At 37.7% G+C, this 18466-nt stretch overlaps 1 protein-coding gene across 2 annotated transcripts in view; it reads left to right on the forward strand.

Annotated features, from left to right (window-relative positions):
• The window catches only part of LOC104521192 (glutamate carboxypeptidase 2), a 24965-nt gene extending 10664 nt beyond the window's left edge, over positions 1-14301 (forward strand). Inside the window, exons 7-18 of one of the 2 annotated variants that reach the window (XM_029083789.1) lie at positions 796-894; positions 1990-2075; positions 3051-3170; positions 4716-4798; positions 5210-5273; positions 5826-5893; positions 7906-7997; positions 8840-8930; positions 9702-9966; positions 11176-11257; positions 12981-13073; positions 14112-14301. In XM_029083789.1, coding sequence (XP_028939622.1) covers positions 796-894; positions 1990-2075; positions 3051-3170; positions 4716-4798; positions 5210-5273; positions 5826-5893; positions 7906-7997; positions 8840-8930; positions 9702-9966; positions 11176-11257; positions 12981-13073; positions 14112-14301 — 1333 coding nt within the window. The remainder of the gene's footprint in view (positions 1-795; positions 895-1989; positions 2076-3050; positions 3171-4715; positions 4799-5209; positions 5274-5825; positions 5894-7905; positions 7998-8839; positions 8931-9701; positions 9967-11175; positions 11258-12980; positions 13074-14111) is intronic. The other variant, XM_029083790.1, reaches the window with a different exon arrangement.
• The last annotated feature ends 4165 nt before the right edge of the window (positions 14302-18466 follow it).

Consider the following 18466-nt stretch of genomic DNA (forward strand, 5'->3'; position numbering starts at 1 on the left):
TGCTGTCATATTTTTATATAGAAAACATACCGAGGAACTGAAGACATGTTAGTGTTCTGTGAAATAAAGTTTGTCTGAAGTATGCATTTACAATAAAGGACATTCTTTCATTTACAGTAAATATATTTTTGTTTATCTTTTTGTTTCTCACAAGTTCATGTCAAAAATATAAATCCTTTAGAATAGGTGAATAAATATGGGTGATTGTGATCCACTGAATTACGGCATTTCCGGTTGTGTTAACTGAGAAAAAAATCTCAGCTTTGACAATGAAACAAGAAAAGGCGACTTGAACTGATTATGTTTCTCCAATTTTAGACATCTTTGAAACACATAAACTCAGTCTATGCTACCAGATTAAACAGTGTCCAGGGACAGGCACTGGAAGACAACTGCCTATGTTGTTAAACTGTTAGAATGGTCCAAGTTACTCTCTCCCCATTCAAATGGAAATGCAGTTCAAAGCAGTAGAAACTTCCAGCGACCATTTTTTCAAGAGGCAGTTTGTGTGCAAAACCTTGGGAGGCCAAGACTGTTTTCCAGGATGGCTGTAGGCCATTCCAAGATGATCTCAATGCTCAGGAGTATTCCTCTCTGTTAATTTACTAGTGTAAATGTAGATAAAAAGACAGATTATTCTTCTGTGGAAGCTTGTAGTATAAATTGTCTAAGACAAAGACCATCACTATGGTCTATATGTGCATGGGACCTAACAAAGTGTGGTTCCTGGTCCCTCATTTGTGTTTGTTATTGTAAGATGTCTGTAACTAATAATGATTTCTTTTTTCATAATAGTAATATGGGAGGATATGCACCACCGCATAGTAGCTGGAGAGGAAACTTGAATGTATCTTACAACGTTGGTCCTGGTTTCACAACAGATTATTCTACAAGGTCAGTTTTGTTTATAAGGAAAGCATACTCAGGATCAGGGAAACACAGGTAGAGCAATAGAATTTGATCAAAGGTAGAGTATTTTGGGTTATTTGTATCGTTCCTTTGATTATGGCCGTTTCCTTGTCTGAAATGTGCTTAGTGCAAGGCTTTGGTAGATTTATGTCTTGGTTGAATGGATATGATTGAATTGCTTTCGTTTCCAGCTAGTCTTGAACCACTTTCATTTGAAAAGCATCTAACCTTTGACAAACTGTTTTATGAGACTGATTTTTTTTTTTTTTGAAACCTTAATTTGTTTGTTATCTTTTTTTAAATTCATATGGGTCTGGCTTCTGGCCTTACCTACTGCCTTATATAAAACAATGTTAATCTTCAAGTTTTCCAGAAAAAAAAAAGCTGTAACTACAATGTCAGTTTTATTGCTTCAGATTGTTTTTAAGCTGAACTGATTTAGTAATCACAGTTTAGGACTAAAGTCCAGGTGTTTCAATATGGGCTGAGCATACGAACCATCTGACCTTTTCTCTATGCCTTAGTCATACCACGTGAAAAATTATTTCTGAAAAATACACAGGCAACCCTTGAGGATGAGTTGTTGCATCTCCAGCTGTGTTGTAGATAAGCAAAATCTCTTGATGCAACTCAGGCTGTCCAATTTTCTGCTGCCTGAGGTGCCACATCAGTATTGACTGTGCTGGAATCAGTTCTGATTTGCACCAACCTGCAGATAATTGGAACTATTTATCTTTTTAACATTAGGTGGTTTTCATTTTTCTTTCACTCTTCCAAATTTAAAAAATAGCTGCTAGCAAAAAATCTTTGAATTTTGAGCGTGTTATCTGTATAAATCTTGTTGACATCAATAACAGCACGTGGCTTTCAAGGACTAAATGCTGGTCTCAATTACACAAGTATAAATCCAGAAAAAAAACTACACTGAAATCTTTTCAGATTTACTTTGGTTTAATGGAGGGCAAATTTGGCCAAAATTATTTCCTTACAATTTATATTGTACACTTTTGAAAGGTGTCAAGAAGTTCAGTTATCTAATCTGGTGTGTTTTCTCTTTGGGTTTTCTTCCCAATACGCTAGAAAAGTGAAAATGCACATTCACAGCCACAATGAAGTAACAAGGATTTACAATGTGATTGGTACCATCAGAGGCACAGTGGAACCAGGTAAAATAATTTGTCTTCAGTATACTGTGAACGTACAGTGCTATATACACTTTAGAGTTACAAAGGGGAAATGAGGAATATAGTTTTCTCTGAAATACTGCACTACCTGATCATTGATGTTGAAATATTTATTGCACCAGATTTCATATGGTTCAGTGTATGTCAGCACTTTCACTGTAAATGCTGATTTTCAAGAGGGAGTCATAACCAAGACAGAAGTATTTGTCTTCAGGCAAGTAACTTTGCAATTGAAAGAATACTCTTAAGTGGATATTCTTCCCTGCTGACATGGCAATGGATTTTGCATTCCATCTGAAAAAAACTTATCCACCACTACTGACTCTTTGGCTTTCTTACAGTGTCTTATAAAACAGTGTGATTTTACACTCTAAAAAAACAGATATATAGACATCCCTAGGATGATGATAGCATCATTGAACTTGTAACTACAGCACTTCCTTGTTGCCTGAAACACAACTGTCTAACTCTGTTATAGTAGCACAGAGGTCTAGTCTGACTTTGATCTTATTAATCACATCTCTCTCATCATTTGAGCAAGCCTTTTCATGGTTGACTATACACATACTGCATTCAGCACACCTTAATATTCTGGGTTGGTGTGCTGTGGATCAACTTTACCATGAAACATACTGTTGTAAAACAGGGAAAGATACTTCTATCTTCAGAGGAAATCTTCAGTATTTCTAATAATGGAAGTAACATTATAGAATTTAGGAAATGTTGAGTCTTATGGGATGAAGTTATTGTGTTTTACAAATTCTTTAGCACTGGCTGAAAATGCAGAAAAATGTCTTTGGAGATTTAAAATGTCTTTTGCCTTTCTGTCATGTGCATCATAAACTGTTAAGCTTTGCTGCCCGACACCTACATGGAAAATTCGTTATTACTTCCAATTAACAGCTCTATGGAAGGAAAATTTTTTTCTAAGTAAACCTCCATAATTAATTTCTCTAGACAGATATGTCATACTGGGAGGCCACCGTGACTCATGGGTATTTGGTGGCATTGATCCTCAGAGTGGAGCAGCTGTGGTTCATGAGATTGTGAGGAGCTTTGGAAAACTGAAAAGGAAAGGTAATGTAATAAAAGAATAAAGCACACCAGAATCACTACTGTCAGCAGCGCCCATTGATTTCTCTGGTATTTAAGCATATGCTTAAAATTAAACACATGTATCTCACTGATGTCTCAAATAAGCAGTCTGCTCTGCAGCTGTTAATTAGTTCCAGTTACAACCTTGGTGTATGTGAGGTACTTCTACTCAGGAGAAAGTACACCTAAAGGAAAACAAAACACAAAATGGGAGATACTGAAATAAATGTGACATTTATGTACAATTGGTTACTGTGTATTTGAGGTTGGTTGGACTGGATTTTTCAGTGGTCCTATAAAATTGATACAGTGGTGGTCTGATCAAGGCTTCATCAGGGCAACATTGAGAGACTTTTCAGCACTTGACTGCAGTTTGGAGGCAGACCCAAGAATAAATAAAGCATGTCTGTGTAATTCAGAGAATGAGCTGTGCAAACATAGTAGGAGGTAATGGTTAAAAATACCTTATGCCTAGAATAGGAACATTAGAATAGGAGCAGATGTCAACTGTACCAAGTTTCTGCTGCTGTCAGAGCAAATGCTGACAAATATCTGACATCCTGTGGAAAGGAGTTCAGACATAACTCACATACTGTGCTAGAGAACCTTTCTTTGCCTACCCATTACACTGAAAACCTAATGACATTTAGTTTTCTTTCCATTCCCTCCCAGTTATTGGATATCAGGGGAAACTGTCTTTGGAATGCAAGCTGGGGACAAAGAAAAAAAAAAAAAAAAGATAAAAAAGAAAGGGAGCAAAAGATGTAAAAGTTCCAGTAGCCTCAGAGAATGCTTTGGGCAGAGATACAGAAGCAGGGCAAGAGAGCCTGTTCCATTTGGCCTGAGTTTAAATTGAATGCAGAATTTCAAGTGAAAGATCTTTGTTTTGAAAGTGATCTGCTAAAGTTGCAGGGAATTCCTTAGGTTTTGAAATGCAGCATTTGGGAGATTGGTCAAAGAAATTCAGCAATAGATTCAAAAACATGCCAAACACTTTTCTGTCAACATAGACACTGGTATGCAATGTGTACTAAATTGAACAGAGCAAAAAGAGTGGGAAAGCTTTCTTTCAATAATTTGTGCACAAGCACATTATTTTTCCTCGTTCAGAGTTTTAAATTTTGGAAAACTTTCTTGCAATTCAAGCTGAGAGAAGAAAACAAATACGTTATTTGACACAATATTGAAGCAGAAGCGAGAATGCTACAAAATTAGCAAACCATTATTATGTTCAGAGTTTTAAATTTTGGAAAATTTTCTTGCAATTCAAGCTGAGAGAAGAGAAGAAAACAAATACATTATTTGGCACAATACTGAAGTAGAAGTGAGAATGCTACAAAATTAGCAAACCATTATTAGATTAGGTTAGTGAAGGAGTTGGTGTTAAAGTTCCTTAAACACATCTCTTTCCCCACAGATCAGGATAAAAGATGAGCCCCCCAAAAATGACATTTTTTTCCATATTAGTTACCATGTGACAAGAAATCTTTATTTCTGTAATACAATTTTCATGTTTTTTTATGACAGGATGGAGGCCAAGGAGAACAGTGATATTTGCAAGCTGGGATGCAGAGGAATTTGGCTTGTTAGGATCTACAGAGTGGGCTGAGGTAAACCAAACTGTTCAAAAATAGAATTTTCATGTTTTTTTATGACAGGATGGAGGCCAAGGAGAACAGTGATATTTGCAAGCTGGGATGCAGAGGAATTTGGCTTGTTAGGATCGACAGAGTGGGCTGAGGTAAACCAATACTGTTCAAAGAGAAATTTACACAGTGGCAAATCTTTGAGAAATCTGTACTACAAAGCAAGACTCCTTCCCTCCTTCCTTCTCTCTTCCTTACTCTCTCTCTCTTTCTCTCTTTCTCTCTCTGAAGTTTCTTTTTGAACTACCAAGAATATGTGGCTCCTTGCAGTATATGATGTCTTTCCCTGAAATTGCTGTTGCTTCTGTGGATGGGAAAATAGTTCTCAGAGAAATAAAGTTTATCAGCAGTTTCATCCTCTTTTCCTTCTCATAGGAAAATGCTAAAGTATTGCAAGCACGGGGAGTGGCTTATATCAATGCAGACTCCTCCATTGAAGGTGTGTAGTTTTGACTTGTGTTTTACAATAGTGGTGGTATATATAGATGACTGGTGGGCATTTTGACTTGAAAATCCATGGAAATCCATGAAGCTTCAGTGTGATGATTTTGTTGCATTAGTCTCGGAGTAGATATGGAGGGAAACCATGACCGAGAATCATGAAGTATCCTTCAGATATTCCTGTTGCTTCAGAGAAGTCTGTTACTGTAGCTGCACTATTTGGGAAATCATAGGAAGGGACAAGAAGTGTTATGCTCCTGTCAGCAGTTCTGTGGCAACTCTTTAGTCAACTTCTCCTCTTATAACATGCACAATAAACATAGCGACATAAGAAAAGCTCTGAAGTCTTGCTTCAAAAGCTGGTCTGTAATTCATCCTAACTAGTACAAATGCACTGACAAGATCACAAGAGAACTCTTCTACAGGAAGAATCAGCTTGTTCCTTGTAGGGAGCGTTGCTCTCTAGTCCCTTTCTTATTAACAAATAGTGGCATGATGTTTCAGCTGAGTAGAACTTTTCTTTGAATAAATAGTTTTTCCTGTTTTTCAGGAAACTACACACTCCGAGTGGATTGCACACCACTGATGTACAGACTGGTGTACAGTCTGACAAAAGAGGTAATATTGCTTGAAATTTTTAGCCATCATGTTCAGTGCTCACTTACTGGGTGGGGCTCTTTGTATAAAATATGGTGTCAGATGTTTCTTTTCTGGCTGCAGTACCCCCTTTAAGTCAATAGCCAAATGAAGCTTTTTCCCAAGAGTGGCAAAGGGATTTCAATCTTATACCTGTAAATTAGTAGGTATTCAATATTAGGATTTTTTTTTTCCACTCAAAAAGAATAAAAAAAAATGCTATGAGCCAGAGGACAGAAACAAACACAAACCAGTCTGCCCAGTCCAACTACTAGGGTGCCAATGGGAGTAGGGGATTCTAACCCCTTTAGTCAGGGGAAGAAATTAGGCTTGCTACAGTGCTGTTTTTAGCATGATGTGACAGGTTTGGTCAATGTGCCTAGCTTCAGTGTATCCTGTTAAATATTCATTGTCTCTGATCATGACGCTCTCGCACATATTTGGGTGGCACATAAAACTAAAACATAGGGACCTTTCTCAGGAAGTAGACTCACCATCTTAGATGTAAGATGTTCCTTGTTTTGAGAGTGGATCTTGGAGGATGTCTATAAGGGCTTTTTAGTTCTAGGATTTTGGGTTTTTTTTTTTCCCGTTCATCTGTATTAAAGCATGAATATTTAATTAGTCTCGTTTGTGTGTGTTTTATATACATACATATATATAATGTACATTCAGCTACTGCATATATTTTATGAATCTACTATATCTGTCTTCATCTGCTGTATATATTCAGTCATGTGTCTTTTCCAGGATCAGTAATTCATTATCTCCTGGAAGCTGCCATTAGACTGGTACAAAAGTAAAGGAAATGTCATAATTCAGTATAATAATTTTCTGGTAGTTGAAAGACAACTAATAAAATTTAACTCTGTTAGAATTAAGTGATCAGATAAAGATATTTCTGTCCTGAACTACAGAAGAGCTGATCACCTGCAGTTCCCATGGTAACCTGTGCTAGGTGCAGGTGTTCAGAACAGTCAGAAAATCAGGTCAGCAGAGTCTCAGTTTGGACACCAAGAGCCATCATTAAAATGTTGACCTAAATACCAGTGAACGTAGTTGTGTAACCCTTCCTTGAGCTGGGAAGCAGCATACAGACTGATGAATGCGTGTAACCAAGGCTTTTTGGTAGCTGATGTCTGAAGAAAATGCTGATCAGGCAGCAGGTCCCGTGTGATCCTATCCAAAGTTAATCTGTGGCAAAACCTGTTAACGCTGTCCCATGAACAATTGACTTCCTGACCGAAAACCCAAATATATTAGTTTTATTTTGACTCCTATTGTGGAGTAATTCTTAGATAGTAGATATAGTTATTTATGATAGAATAGATATTACTAATATTTAATAGAATAACTATAATAAAACATCATCAGCCCACCAATAAAAAGGAAAGATGAAAAAATTCTCAGAGTATTTAACCTGCTCAGTAATCTGGAAAGTAGTCAGAGTGATAGGAAAGAAGTTTAGGATGATCTTTATTTGTATACCTCAGTAGCAGCTACAATGAAATAAGCACCAAGGATTGTACACTTTGCCCTTCTAAGGTTACTGTTGCATCCATGAAAATATATTTTGTGAACCAAAAGAAGGTAGAAACAGTTTTTAATTAAACCAAGAAAAAATTTAAATTTCCTGACAAAGTGAAACAAAAAGTTTGGGTTTTGTGAGGGATTTTTGTGTTGAATATTTAAATTAAGTGGCTGAATAATCTCAGAATGAAATATCAGAATGTAAATATTGACTTGAAATGTTTTGCTTTCCCTGTATTTTCTTCCATTTAATATTACCTATTTTTAGCAAATAAACTGTTCGTCTGGAAAATGCTATGCATTTGAAATGTTGAAATGTAAATGCAGAAGGGTTGAGGGACTTAAGGCTGTGATTTATTCATTGCCCTAAGCCATAGGATTTACATGATGACAGGTTGTAGATTTGCTGTTTGGTAACATTTTAAATTGTACCCTTTGTCTTTTTTACAATATACTTTTTCTAGATACCAAGTCCTGATGAAGGGTTTGAAGGAAAATCTCTTTATGAGAGCTGGTATAAAAAAAATCCATCAAGAGAATATAAAGATGTCCCCAGGTCAGTGGCAAAAGAAAATAAATGATATACCAAAACTTATTACAACATGTAGAGTGTGGGTTTTAAAGAAATAGCCACTTGAAAAACTGAGCACCTAAAAGAAATGGTGTGATTCTCAGCTTTTATAAATTTCAGAGTTTTATTGATTATATCTGATATACTTTTGTACAACAGTTTTGTGAACTTGCCTTTGTAGCATGAACAGGAGGCTTTATAAATGAAAAGTAAAGTGTTCATGTAGTTTATAGAGCTTTAGACAAATAAGGGTATTATTCACAAGCCAGCTGCAGGCATACAAGATGCTAAGACAGCAGCTTTCTCTTGCACTTGCTTCCAGTCTCCTGGAAGACCTCTGAGTTTGGGTGGATAGGGGGCATACCAGGTGGTATTTATAACATTGTCCTTCAAATTTATCAGTGTTTCTCTATAGAATTTCAAAGACTGATTCTATTCCATTGAGCCATGCTGTTATTATTGTGATTCTCTTGAGTTGAGAGCTTGAGATAGCGTAAGTTCAGCAGAAGGAAGGTCACTGGGTTTTCTTAATGAGTCAAGACCCACTGTTAAATTCTTCTCTGAGAGTTTGATTTCTTTGACCCTGAGTTTGATTTCTATGACCCTTTGATATTTATGACTCTTCTCCTCCAAGAATACAATTGATTATATGCATGTGATGTAGGGGTCACAGGCAATTCATGGTATATTGACAGAAAGAGCATACTAGGGAGAAACTGTGTAGTGACTGAGACTGCAGATAAGTAATTGCCCCAGAACTTGGAAGCAGACTAAAATTATGCTGTAAGTATTGTCACTCAAGGCATTTTCCTCTGTCTTGTTAAAAGAATAAATAAACTGGGTTCTGGCAATGACTTTGAAGTCTTTTTTCAACGTCTTGGCATCGCTTCAGGCAGAGCACGTTACAGTAAAAACTGGGTAAGTCTGCGTATTTGTAATTTTGTCTCCCCACCTGCCTGAGTAATAGCACCTGTAATTGTTCCATTTAGACTGTCAGCGTTTTGGAGTAGTTCAGTGTAGTGTGTCAGAGTGGAGAGTCCCAGTTCATTACTAGAACTCTGTGCTACTACAACACAAATATTTAATAAATAGGAATGGTCAACTTAGTCAGTCAGACAAAAGGACCTCAGGGTAAATGGATGTGCTCAAAATTACCTATGGTTGATGAAGGCTTATGAGTGGCTTATGATGACTTTTGAATGATTTGTAATAACTTAAAAAGCTTTGAATTCAAAATGGTTCATGTTTTATGGAAAATATGGGTTTGACTCTTGAGCATACTGTGAGATGGAACTAATTGAGAAATGTTCAAGGAGCAATCTGTTTAATCTGGTCTTTTCCTCTGAAAAGGCATATTGAAAGACACAAACAGAAATGACTGTTGAGATCCAAGCAAAGACAGGAAGGAAAATCTCACCTTCATTTAGCCAACTAAAAGTCATGTGTCTCCTTTTAGCTACCTTCTTTAGGTCTGTACGTGGTCAGTGGAGAGGGTCATCTCATCATAGGCTGATATCTAAGAGAGCCACCACTGAGCAGATCTTCTCATTCAACTGTCTGTAGCGGCTACCTAGGATTAGTGTGACCTGAACACTTAACTTTACAGTGCCTTGAATCCCACAGCAAAGGTGTACAAAAAAAGCTGAAGTATCCACAGCTGAATAATGGTTTTGTTTGGGTTTGTTCCAGAATGTAGAAAAATATAGCGGCTATCCAGTTTACCACAGCGTCTACGAAACCTATGAAATTGTGGAGAGGTTTTATGATCCCACTTTCAAGAATCATCTGACAGTAGCTCAGGTACGGGGAGGGCTCGTGTTTGAATTGGCCAACTCCGTTGTGCTTCCTTTCGACTGTAGAGATTATGCATCAGCTGTGAGCAGCTATGCTCATGTTATCTATAATTTGTCAAGGAATCATGAAGAGGAACTGGCAACATACAACATATCCTTTGGTACGTACAGTCTTTCATCGCACTCCTCCTCTGTTAATGTTAGCATTGCCTTATCTTAACGTATGTCTTAGTCATGACCTGGTATTTATCTCGTGCTGTATGAACAGTAAATAAAACAAGAGCTACACCCACTAATAATTTGAAATATGAATATATTTTCACTGGTATGCCTGTGTAGAGACTACGCTGCTACCAAGTAGAACTAACATTTAACAGGTGCATGCTCTTTGACCTGTGCATGGTTCACCAATGTTGGTGACAAGTTGTCTTTATCTTGGTCCCTAAAAAAACAATAAATCACACTGCTTTGCAGCTTATGGTGTTAGATAATTCTCTGTCCAACATTGATCCCAGGATCATAGGATAATACAGGTTAGAGGGAACCTCAGGAGTTCTCTAGGTCAACCTGCCCATGGCAGAGTCAGCTCTGAAGTCAGACCAGGTTGCTCAGAGCTTTATCACATCTAGTCTTGAAAGCCTCCAAGGACAGAGACTACAGAACCTCTCTGGACCACAGTGCTTGACTGTCTTCAGGTTAAAAAGATTCTCCTTCTATCCAGTCAGAACTTCTCTTGTTTCAGTGTATGGGCACATGGTGGTAAGTGCGAGTACCATGAGAAGTTTGCCTCAGGGCTTGGTCAGGCAGGAATGGCTCAGCCCTGTGCCACAGTAGGGATCTTGTGCTGCCATGTGAAATTCTATTTCATATTACAGGGATTCACGGTATGCCTCCTGCCCGAGAAGCCTTTATTTTTTTGGCAATATTATATAGTATTCAGTTTGGGACTTGGCTACTAATGACCAATATGAGGTGCATGCAGGTGCACACACGCACACCTACTCTAGTCTTTCTCAAAATTCTGGATATGTGGAGGCACATACCGGTAAAACACAGGTTGTTGGGATTTATAAAATCCCGGACCTACCTGAACAGTCTGGTTCTGACAATCCTTGCTCTAGTTTTTGGTATTTCTATACATTCTTCAAGTAGCAAATAATAATCAGAATTTACAAAAATACTGATTTTGATTGTCTCCAAAGCAAGTTTTCACACAGAATTACATAGTTTTTAATGTAGGAATATGATTTTCATTTTATGAGAATTGACAGATCAGGATCACAAAAATAAAGCTTTAATTTGAAGAATTTGATCTGTTAAATGATCTCTTCAGAATCTGAAGTTAAATACTTCCTTCCTGCTCCCTCCAGATACTCTCTTTTCAGCTGTGAAGAATTTTACTGAAGTTGCTGCTAGCTTTCATGAACGACTGCAACAAATAGATATCAATAAGTAAGTTTAACTCTTTTTTTTTCTTCCAGTCAAATACTCTGTGTAGCCCTCTGGGCTCAGAGGGCATAGTCTTCACTTGCATTAACCTTGAATACCTTGCTTTAACCCTGAATAACCTTGGTGACAAATGACTGTTGGTCATTTGTTTCCTTATAAGTCCTTAGGGACTCTTGTCTTTAAGGATCTGGTTACTCTAAGAAGCAAAGTATGAAAATGTTGAATTAGTGGACATCAGAGACACTGTGGAACCTGGGAATCTAGCCACGTTAGCATCGAAAAGTGTCCAAGCTAATTAGTGTCCATTCTTGACAGGTTTTAATTGGGAAGCAGTGCCAAGATGATGCATGGATGTGACTAGAATGCTGGTTAGCATAAGCAGAGCCAGCTCAGGTGTGTAACTCTCTCTACCTAGAGACACGTCCTAAGATTTTGTCTGATTTATCATTAAAGAGCAAATGTTGACTCATGGTCTTCGTTTGCCAGCACTCTAGTTTTCAAGATACTAGTACTACATAATGAAGGGGGAAAAAAAAAACCAAAACAAAACTGTACCCTGGTTGTAGTCATGGCAAGCAAAAGTTCTATGTGTGACCTATGCCAAAAGGCCTGATTTGTACTTGACTTAATTCTTAATTTATTCTTTGTAGGCCATGCCCAGGATGACAAACCAAACTTCCTTTTGTATATACATATGTGTATGTTACATTTCTTGGGAAGAATCTAATTTAGCCATATGCTTACCCTTATGGAAGACTAAGTGAGAATAAAAGCCATCTTTTTAATGGCAGCAACTTTCAAGATAAATGAGTTCACAATAGTTTCTTATGTAAAATATGATGTTTATGTCATATGACATGTATGTGACATTTTCAAAATGGTTTCATTGATGGGAGGCCTAAATATAAGCTTTAATTCAACCAACCAGTTTTAGTTTCCGTTTACACCAGTGTAAACTTGATGATTATTCCATTCTTCTTTGATGGTAGTAGAGTTACTCCAGGCTTTCTGTGTTATAAAATTTACTGGTTTTTATTGGTGAATGCCTTTGAAGCTCTCCAATAAGTTACTTTGGATGTAAACTATGAAACCCACGTATATTCAGTATAATCTTCTTCACAGTTCTTTTATTTGTTAAGCATCAGTAGTATGCTCAGAGCTCTTCAAAGCACACAGACACAGATGGTCTCTCCTCTAGGGAATTTACAATCTGCTGTCAGAAAAACACAGTTCTTGGATGACTCAAAAGATTATTCTAGCATCACAAGATTCCTGTTTCTCAGATATTGTGGTTTTACATGAAAATAAATGTGATTTTATTGAAGTAACTTGTGGCTGGCTGGCTTTGTGGAAAATACATTCTTTAGAAAACTGTGGTACAAAAGAAGAGAATGGTCTGCCTAAGCAGCCTAATGAGAAGGAGATACAGGAATAAAATGCAACATGAGAGAATACACATGAAAGTCTCTGTCTTCTTTAACACTATTCTTTGGCCTTTAAAAACAGCTTTGAGACTTTCAGGTTATGAACCAGACTGTCTCACAGTACAGATCAGCATAATTCTGTTGTGCAGGTGAGCTGACATGGGTTGTCTTTTGTGGGCTACACCTAAAGTTCAGCATCTTGGTTCTACTGTCCTTCATAAATCCAGAGCTATGTACATTGGCGCATGGGATGAGAGTGGGGCAAATGCTCTGTAGGTAACATATTTCTGTTTTCTTTTTAGCCTACTTGCTGTCAGATCCCTAAATGATCAGCTCATGTTTCTAGAAAGGGCTTTCATCGATCCTCTTGGATTACCTGGCAGGCCATTCTATAGGTAAGAAAGGCTTATTTATCACTTTCTGCCTAGACTACCCTATGAAAATTCCTTTAAGATGTACAGGTCTCTAAATGGAATTTTAATGATTTTATTCAACATGATAAAAGTAGTTCAAACAGTACAAATAAGATTGAAAAGAATATTGGGGGAAACTTCAGTGTGATACATTATACAGAATGAGGAAAAGGCTTGTTGAAAGCCTATTGAGATCTGTAAGCCCATTTCTGTTGATTTCTGTGGGCTTCTAAACAGATCTAAAAGTTTGACCCTGGACTCAGTTTAATTAATTTCAGTGGTAAAGGACCTTTAGGAAGTTATTATGATTTGAAAGTGAAATAGGATATAATTGAAGTATCTACAATTTGATCGATTATAGCAGAACAGTCATGTTAGCAAATATAATGTAGAGGGCAGTACTTCAACAGGAGTGAAGTGAATTCAGTAGTTCTCTCATCCAGTTCAAGAAGTAAATCTTGTTTGAGAGGCAGAATGGTCAAGTCTAGCTTTTTGGTCCTTCTACCAGTCTGCATAATTCGTAACAGTAATCTTTCCCCTGAAAAGTGCCACTAAAAAGTAACTGTAGAAAGAGAACTTAAGATCTACAATCCTGGTACCCCTCATAGCTTCTGATTAAAAATCTGTTGAGGACAGTCTCTTGTTAAAGCATCAGCTTTCCTACCTCAAAGCATGCCTGAATCTGTTGGAGATTGTGTGTATCTGTGAGAAAAGAAGCAGGCTTTTTTTTTTTTTATCTTTCCATTTCATCTAAAATGGGGGAAAGGAAAATACTTTAGTCAACTTTATCTCAAGTCTTCTTAGCTATGAAGTTCTGGAATTCACATGGAATAATTTAGCTTGTCTTTTTTTCTTGCTTCATAGATTATAGGTACTATTGCTGCAATAATTTATTTATTTACATCTTCAGTGTCAATAATTTAACAGATTTTATAGAAACAGATTAGTTTTCTTGAGAAAATAATGTTTTATTTTCCTAATGCAGATTATTGTTATTTTTTTCCTTCAACTTCCCTACAGACATGTTATCTTTGCTCCAAGCAGCCATAACAAGTATGCAGGAGAATCATTCCCAGGGATCTATGATGCCATGTTTGACATTAAAAACAAAGCTGATCAACATCAAGCCTGGGAAGAAGTTAAGAGGCAGATTTCTATTGCAGCCTTCACTGTACAGGCAGCAGCAGAAACACTGAAAGAAGTAGCATAAATATTTTATTCAATGTGCTCAACAACATAATCATCAACGAAGATGAGAGTTTGCAGAAGCCTTAAAAATGGAGCATTTAAAAACACTAGGAGGATTATTACAGTGAATGCAAAATGCAAAAAATCTTATTTGCAAATAATTTACCCAAGTGGAAAGCATTTAGCAATGTTAACAAGGCAGGGTACTCCATTCAGAGAGCTCAGTCATGCTATAGGCAGCTTCTGAAGTGAGAGTGAAAAAGTTTCATGTTTTCTCTCAGCTTCATATTTTAAGAATTGCTAACCACTGGATTCATTTTCAGAGCTTTGAATTTTACTAGCTTGACTATGATAGCACTACTCAGTGCATTTAGGAAAACAGAAGTCATTTCATGTTTCTATCAGTTTCTAATTTTATTATTGACTTTTTATTATTTACCTTGACGTTGCATAATTATACTCCAAGATAACCCTTTTAGCTCTCCTTTTACACAAAGAATCACGTATGAAGATTGGAAAACTGTCACGTACTGCGTGAGGGATGTATAATGATCATAACAAGTTATGGGCAACCAGCCCAGAATACTCATCCATGACGTTCTTCTCTTCACATGCTGAGTCTTGCAGCTGTTTGCAAATAAAATTAAGCAAGAAGCCTTCTAGTCACCGGAGTAAAAACAAGGCAATGCATCTTATCAGATGTCTAAGCATCTCACAAAACATGTCTTTTGAGATGAAGATTTTATCCAAAATCTACCCTTGCTACGCCTTGTCTATGTCAATGCATTTTTGATATTAAGACAGTGAGAAGCAAAGAAAATTCACAATGTCCTTGGTTTGAAAGGATGACAAATTATTACTATCTTAGTAAAGTCAGTGTTTCTGATTTTGGTGTGCAGCTTACTCTTATGACAGTTTCCTCAAAAGACTATGATGGGACATCCGAGATCAGACTGAAGAAGCTCAGAAAATCAGATCCCTTCCTCTGACACTCTGCCACTAGAGGATTACTAACCAACTATTTTTTGCAATTTGAGCTGCCATTTCAGCTGAGGCCTCCACCATGTCTTAGAAGACTGTCCCATGATCTGATGGATTTCAGTGTCGTGGTAGATATTTTTCTTTTCTCTAAGACCTCATTTATTCATAAATATTTCTGCTCTTCACATTAAAACCCTTTAGGTGAGTTACTGTAATTGTAATTATTCTTCTTAGCTGTCAATCTTTCTCATAAAATAATCAAGTTTTCCAGATAATGGGAAATGCTCTTACACCCACAGTTATTGCTCATGTTTTTTAACATTTTTATGGAAGTGATTGGAGTAAAACCATGGAGACATGTCTTCCCCCAAGTCTGGTTGTGCTGACGCAGCTTGTGTTCAACAGCTTCTTCAAAAGCTGCTGAGACATCTTTGCGTCTTTATGTGGGACTTGCTGAGAGAGCAAAAGACAGACAGCAGGTGGCAATAATGACAGCAAGATAGGTATTCCATGGTAAGCTGTCTGCACTTGTAGGCGTATACCTCAGCCTTGTTGGTTTTTGTGAGGAAGGAAGCACAGGTGTCTACTTCTGCAAGCCCTATGTTAGACATAACAATGTCTAGCATTTAGACACATTATGGCCCATTCTGAAGTTCTTGATCTATTTGTACATTTAAAATAAAGATGGTTTTTAGTCTTCAAGAACTTCCGTGAAAATTCTGATAAGAACGTTCTTCTCCCTCAATAATTTATTGTCAGTCTTCTATAGAATCTAGGTACAGCCACTGCAGCCTTCAGTTCTTCAAAGACTATTCCAGGCAGAAGTGGCTGATGGACAATGAAGAGCAAAGCTTATCTAGCCAGTTACTGAAGCTGTTTGATTTGTAGTCAGCTGTCCAAGCCATATGGCAAAATATTTGCAGGGATACATATGCAACTGTCCATTTCACAGAATCACAGAATGTTGGGGATTGGAAGGGACCTCAAAAGATCATCTAGTCCAATCCCCCTGACGGAGCAGGAACCTAAACGAAATTACACAGGAAGGCATCCAGGCGGGTCTTGAATGTCTCCAGAGAAGGAGACTCCACAACCTCCCTGGGCAGCCTGTTCCAGGGCTCTGTCACCCTCACCGTAAAGAAGTTTTTTCTCAAGTTTAAGCGGAACCTCCTGTGTTCCAGCTCACACCCATTGCCCCTTGTCCTATCATTGGGCATCACTGAGAAGAGCCTGGCTCCATCGTCATGGCATTCACCCTTAACATTTCCTATATGTGTCACTAGGTTTATGAGTTCTAAACAAAAGGCAAAAAATGAAAGAATAATTTTGTATGCACTGAGAAATGTCATTTCACATGACTCATTTACTAGGGATGGTACAAAGAAGAAAGGGTCACATTTGCCATTTATGAACAAAATTAGCCCACTGACATGTGCCAGCAAATGAAGACATCTAGTTCCTACCAGACAAGTAAGGAACAATTGTTAAATAAATAAGCAATATGCATTAAAAGCACTGCCTGTTAATATGTTCTTACAAACTTTGTAGCTGCACTGAGAAACATTTCCAGTCCATTGATTCTCAGAGCTCAAAAAACTGTCTGAACCAGCCACATGAGCAAGGACGTGTATGCTATGAAGTAGTGTACTAAGGAAAGGCAGATAATGAGAAGCCAGATACAGGAATAACTACTTTATAAGCGTCTGTGGTTTTTGTTAGATCTGAGAGGGTATCTCAGGGGCATAACTGTTAGCTAACTCAAGCCCCGAGTGTGAAATCCTTTCCTATACAAGAAGTCAAGATAAGGTCTGCGTACTAATTCTCCTTCAGCGAAGTAGAACTTCATGCAACTTAAAAACGTCTTTCTTATTCTAGACTTCTACAGCGAGCTGAAATTCACTTTTAATGCTGCCAAATGCTGTTGACCACATTAGCTGTTTTGGCTCTCAAGCTGTGATATTATTTTATAGTAATTGGCCAAAAGAGACTGTTAAGAATTAAGTTTTTAAAAAAATATCAGTTGTTAACAGGAATTAAAAACAAAATAAGTATGTTGAATTCACGGTATATTGATCATCTAAGATGAGCCAGTTTTTCATGTAACTACAGATGTTTTCAGCTAGAGATGGTCATTAGCACAGTTGTTTATTACAACCAACTTTCAGTTCTTTTATTTTCTAAATATGCTGTAATTAATACTTGGGAGAACTAAAATCCTAATTCCAGACATCTCCTTGCAAGCACTCATTTGACTTTTACAGTTACTCCAGACAAACTCACCAAGTCATTGATTTAGAATGAATCATAGAATCATAGAATGGTTTGGGTTGGAAGGGTCCTTAAAAATCATCTAGTTCCACCCCCCCTGCCATGAGCAAAGGACAGCAGCTCCCCAGGGCAGGGGATTGTAATGAATGGAAGAGTATCACACAATCACAGAATCATAGGGTTGGAAGAGAACTCAGGAGGTCTCTAGTCCAAACACTTGCTCAAAGCAGGGTGAGCTCCAAGGTCAGACCATGTTCCACAGTTTTATCAAGTCCAGTCTTGGAAATCTCCAAGGATGGAGACCACTTAACCTCTCTGTGCAACATATTCCAGTGCTTCACTGCCCTCATGATGGAAAAGCTTTTTCCTTACATCCAGATAGAACCTCTTGTTTCAGTTTATGACTGTTGTTTCTCATCCTCCTGTCATGCACCGCTGAAGAGGCTGACTGTATTCTTGAGAAACTTCTTGTACATGCTGGAAGATACCGTTGGGTTTATGTTCAATGCACAGCCCTTTACTGTCTTTGCCTCACTGGGTGCATTCCTCTTGTAGATGAAAGGATCAAAGTTTGCAAGCTGAACTTGTCAGCTGCCAGCAGTGTAAACTTTATTTTAGCTGGAATTTGATAATGGACTCCTGAAGTTCAAGATAACAGACACGCCAACTCAGAGCATCAAAACCTACTACCCTTTTAATCTGGTAGTCAGATAGACTGCAGAGGCCGTGAGAGAGTTCTGGGGGGCTGTGCAACTGGTGGTGTCAGAAGGAAACTACTGATTTGAAGTTGCAGTTGAGCATTCCTTTTTGCCATTTTTCCTGCGAGAGCTGCCTTTCCCACAAACCAGGGCCCTTTGATCTCTCAAGCCACAAGTTCAAAAGTCTCACTGCCCAAAAGTTTTCCCAAACTCCCCACACAAACCAGAAGAACCAGCCAA

The sequence above is a fragment of the Antrostomus carolinensis genome, unplaced genomic scaffold, assembly GCF_000700745.2.
Source record: "Antrostomus carolinensis isolate BGI_N321 unplaced genomic scaffold, ASM70074v2 scaffold18612, whole genome shotgun sequence".
In the NCBI taxonomy this organism is placed as follows: Eukaryota; Metazoa; Chordata; class Aves; order Caprimulgiformes; family Caprimulgidae; genus Antrostomus; species Antrostomus carolinensis.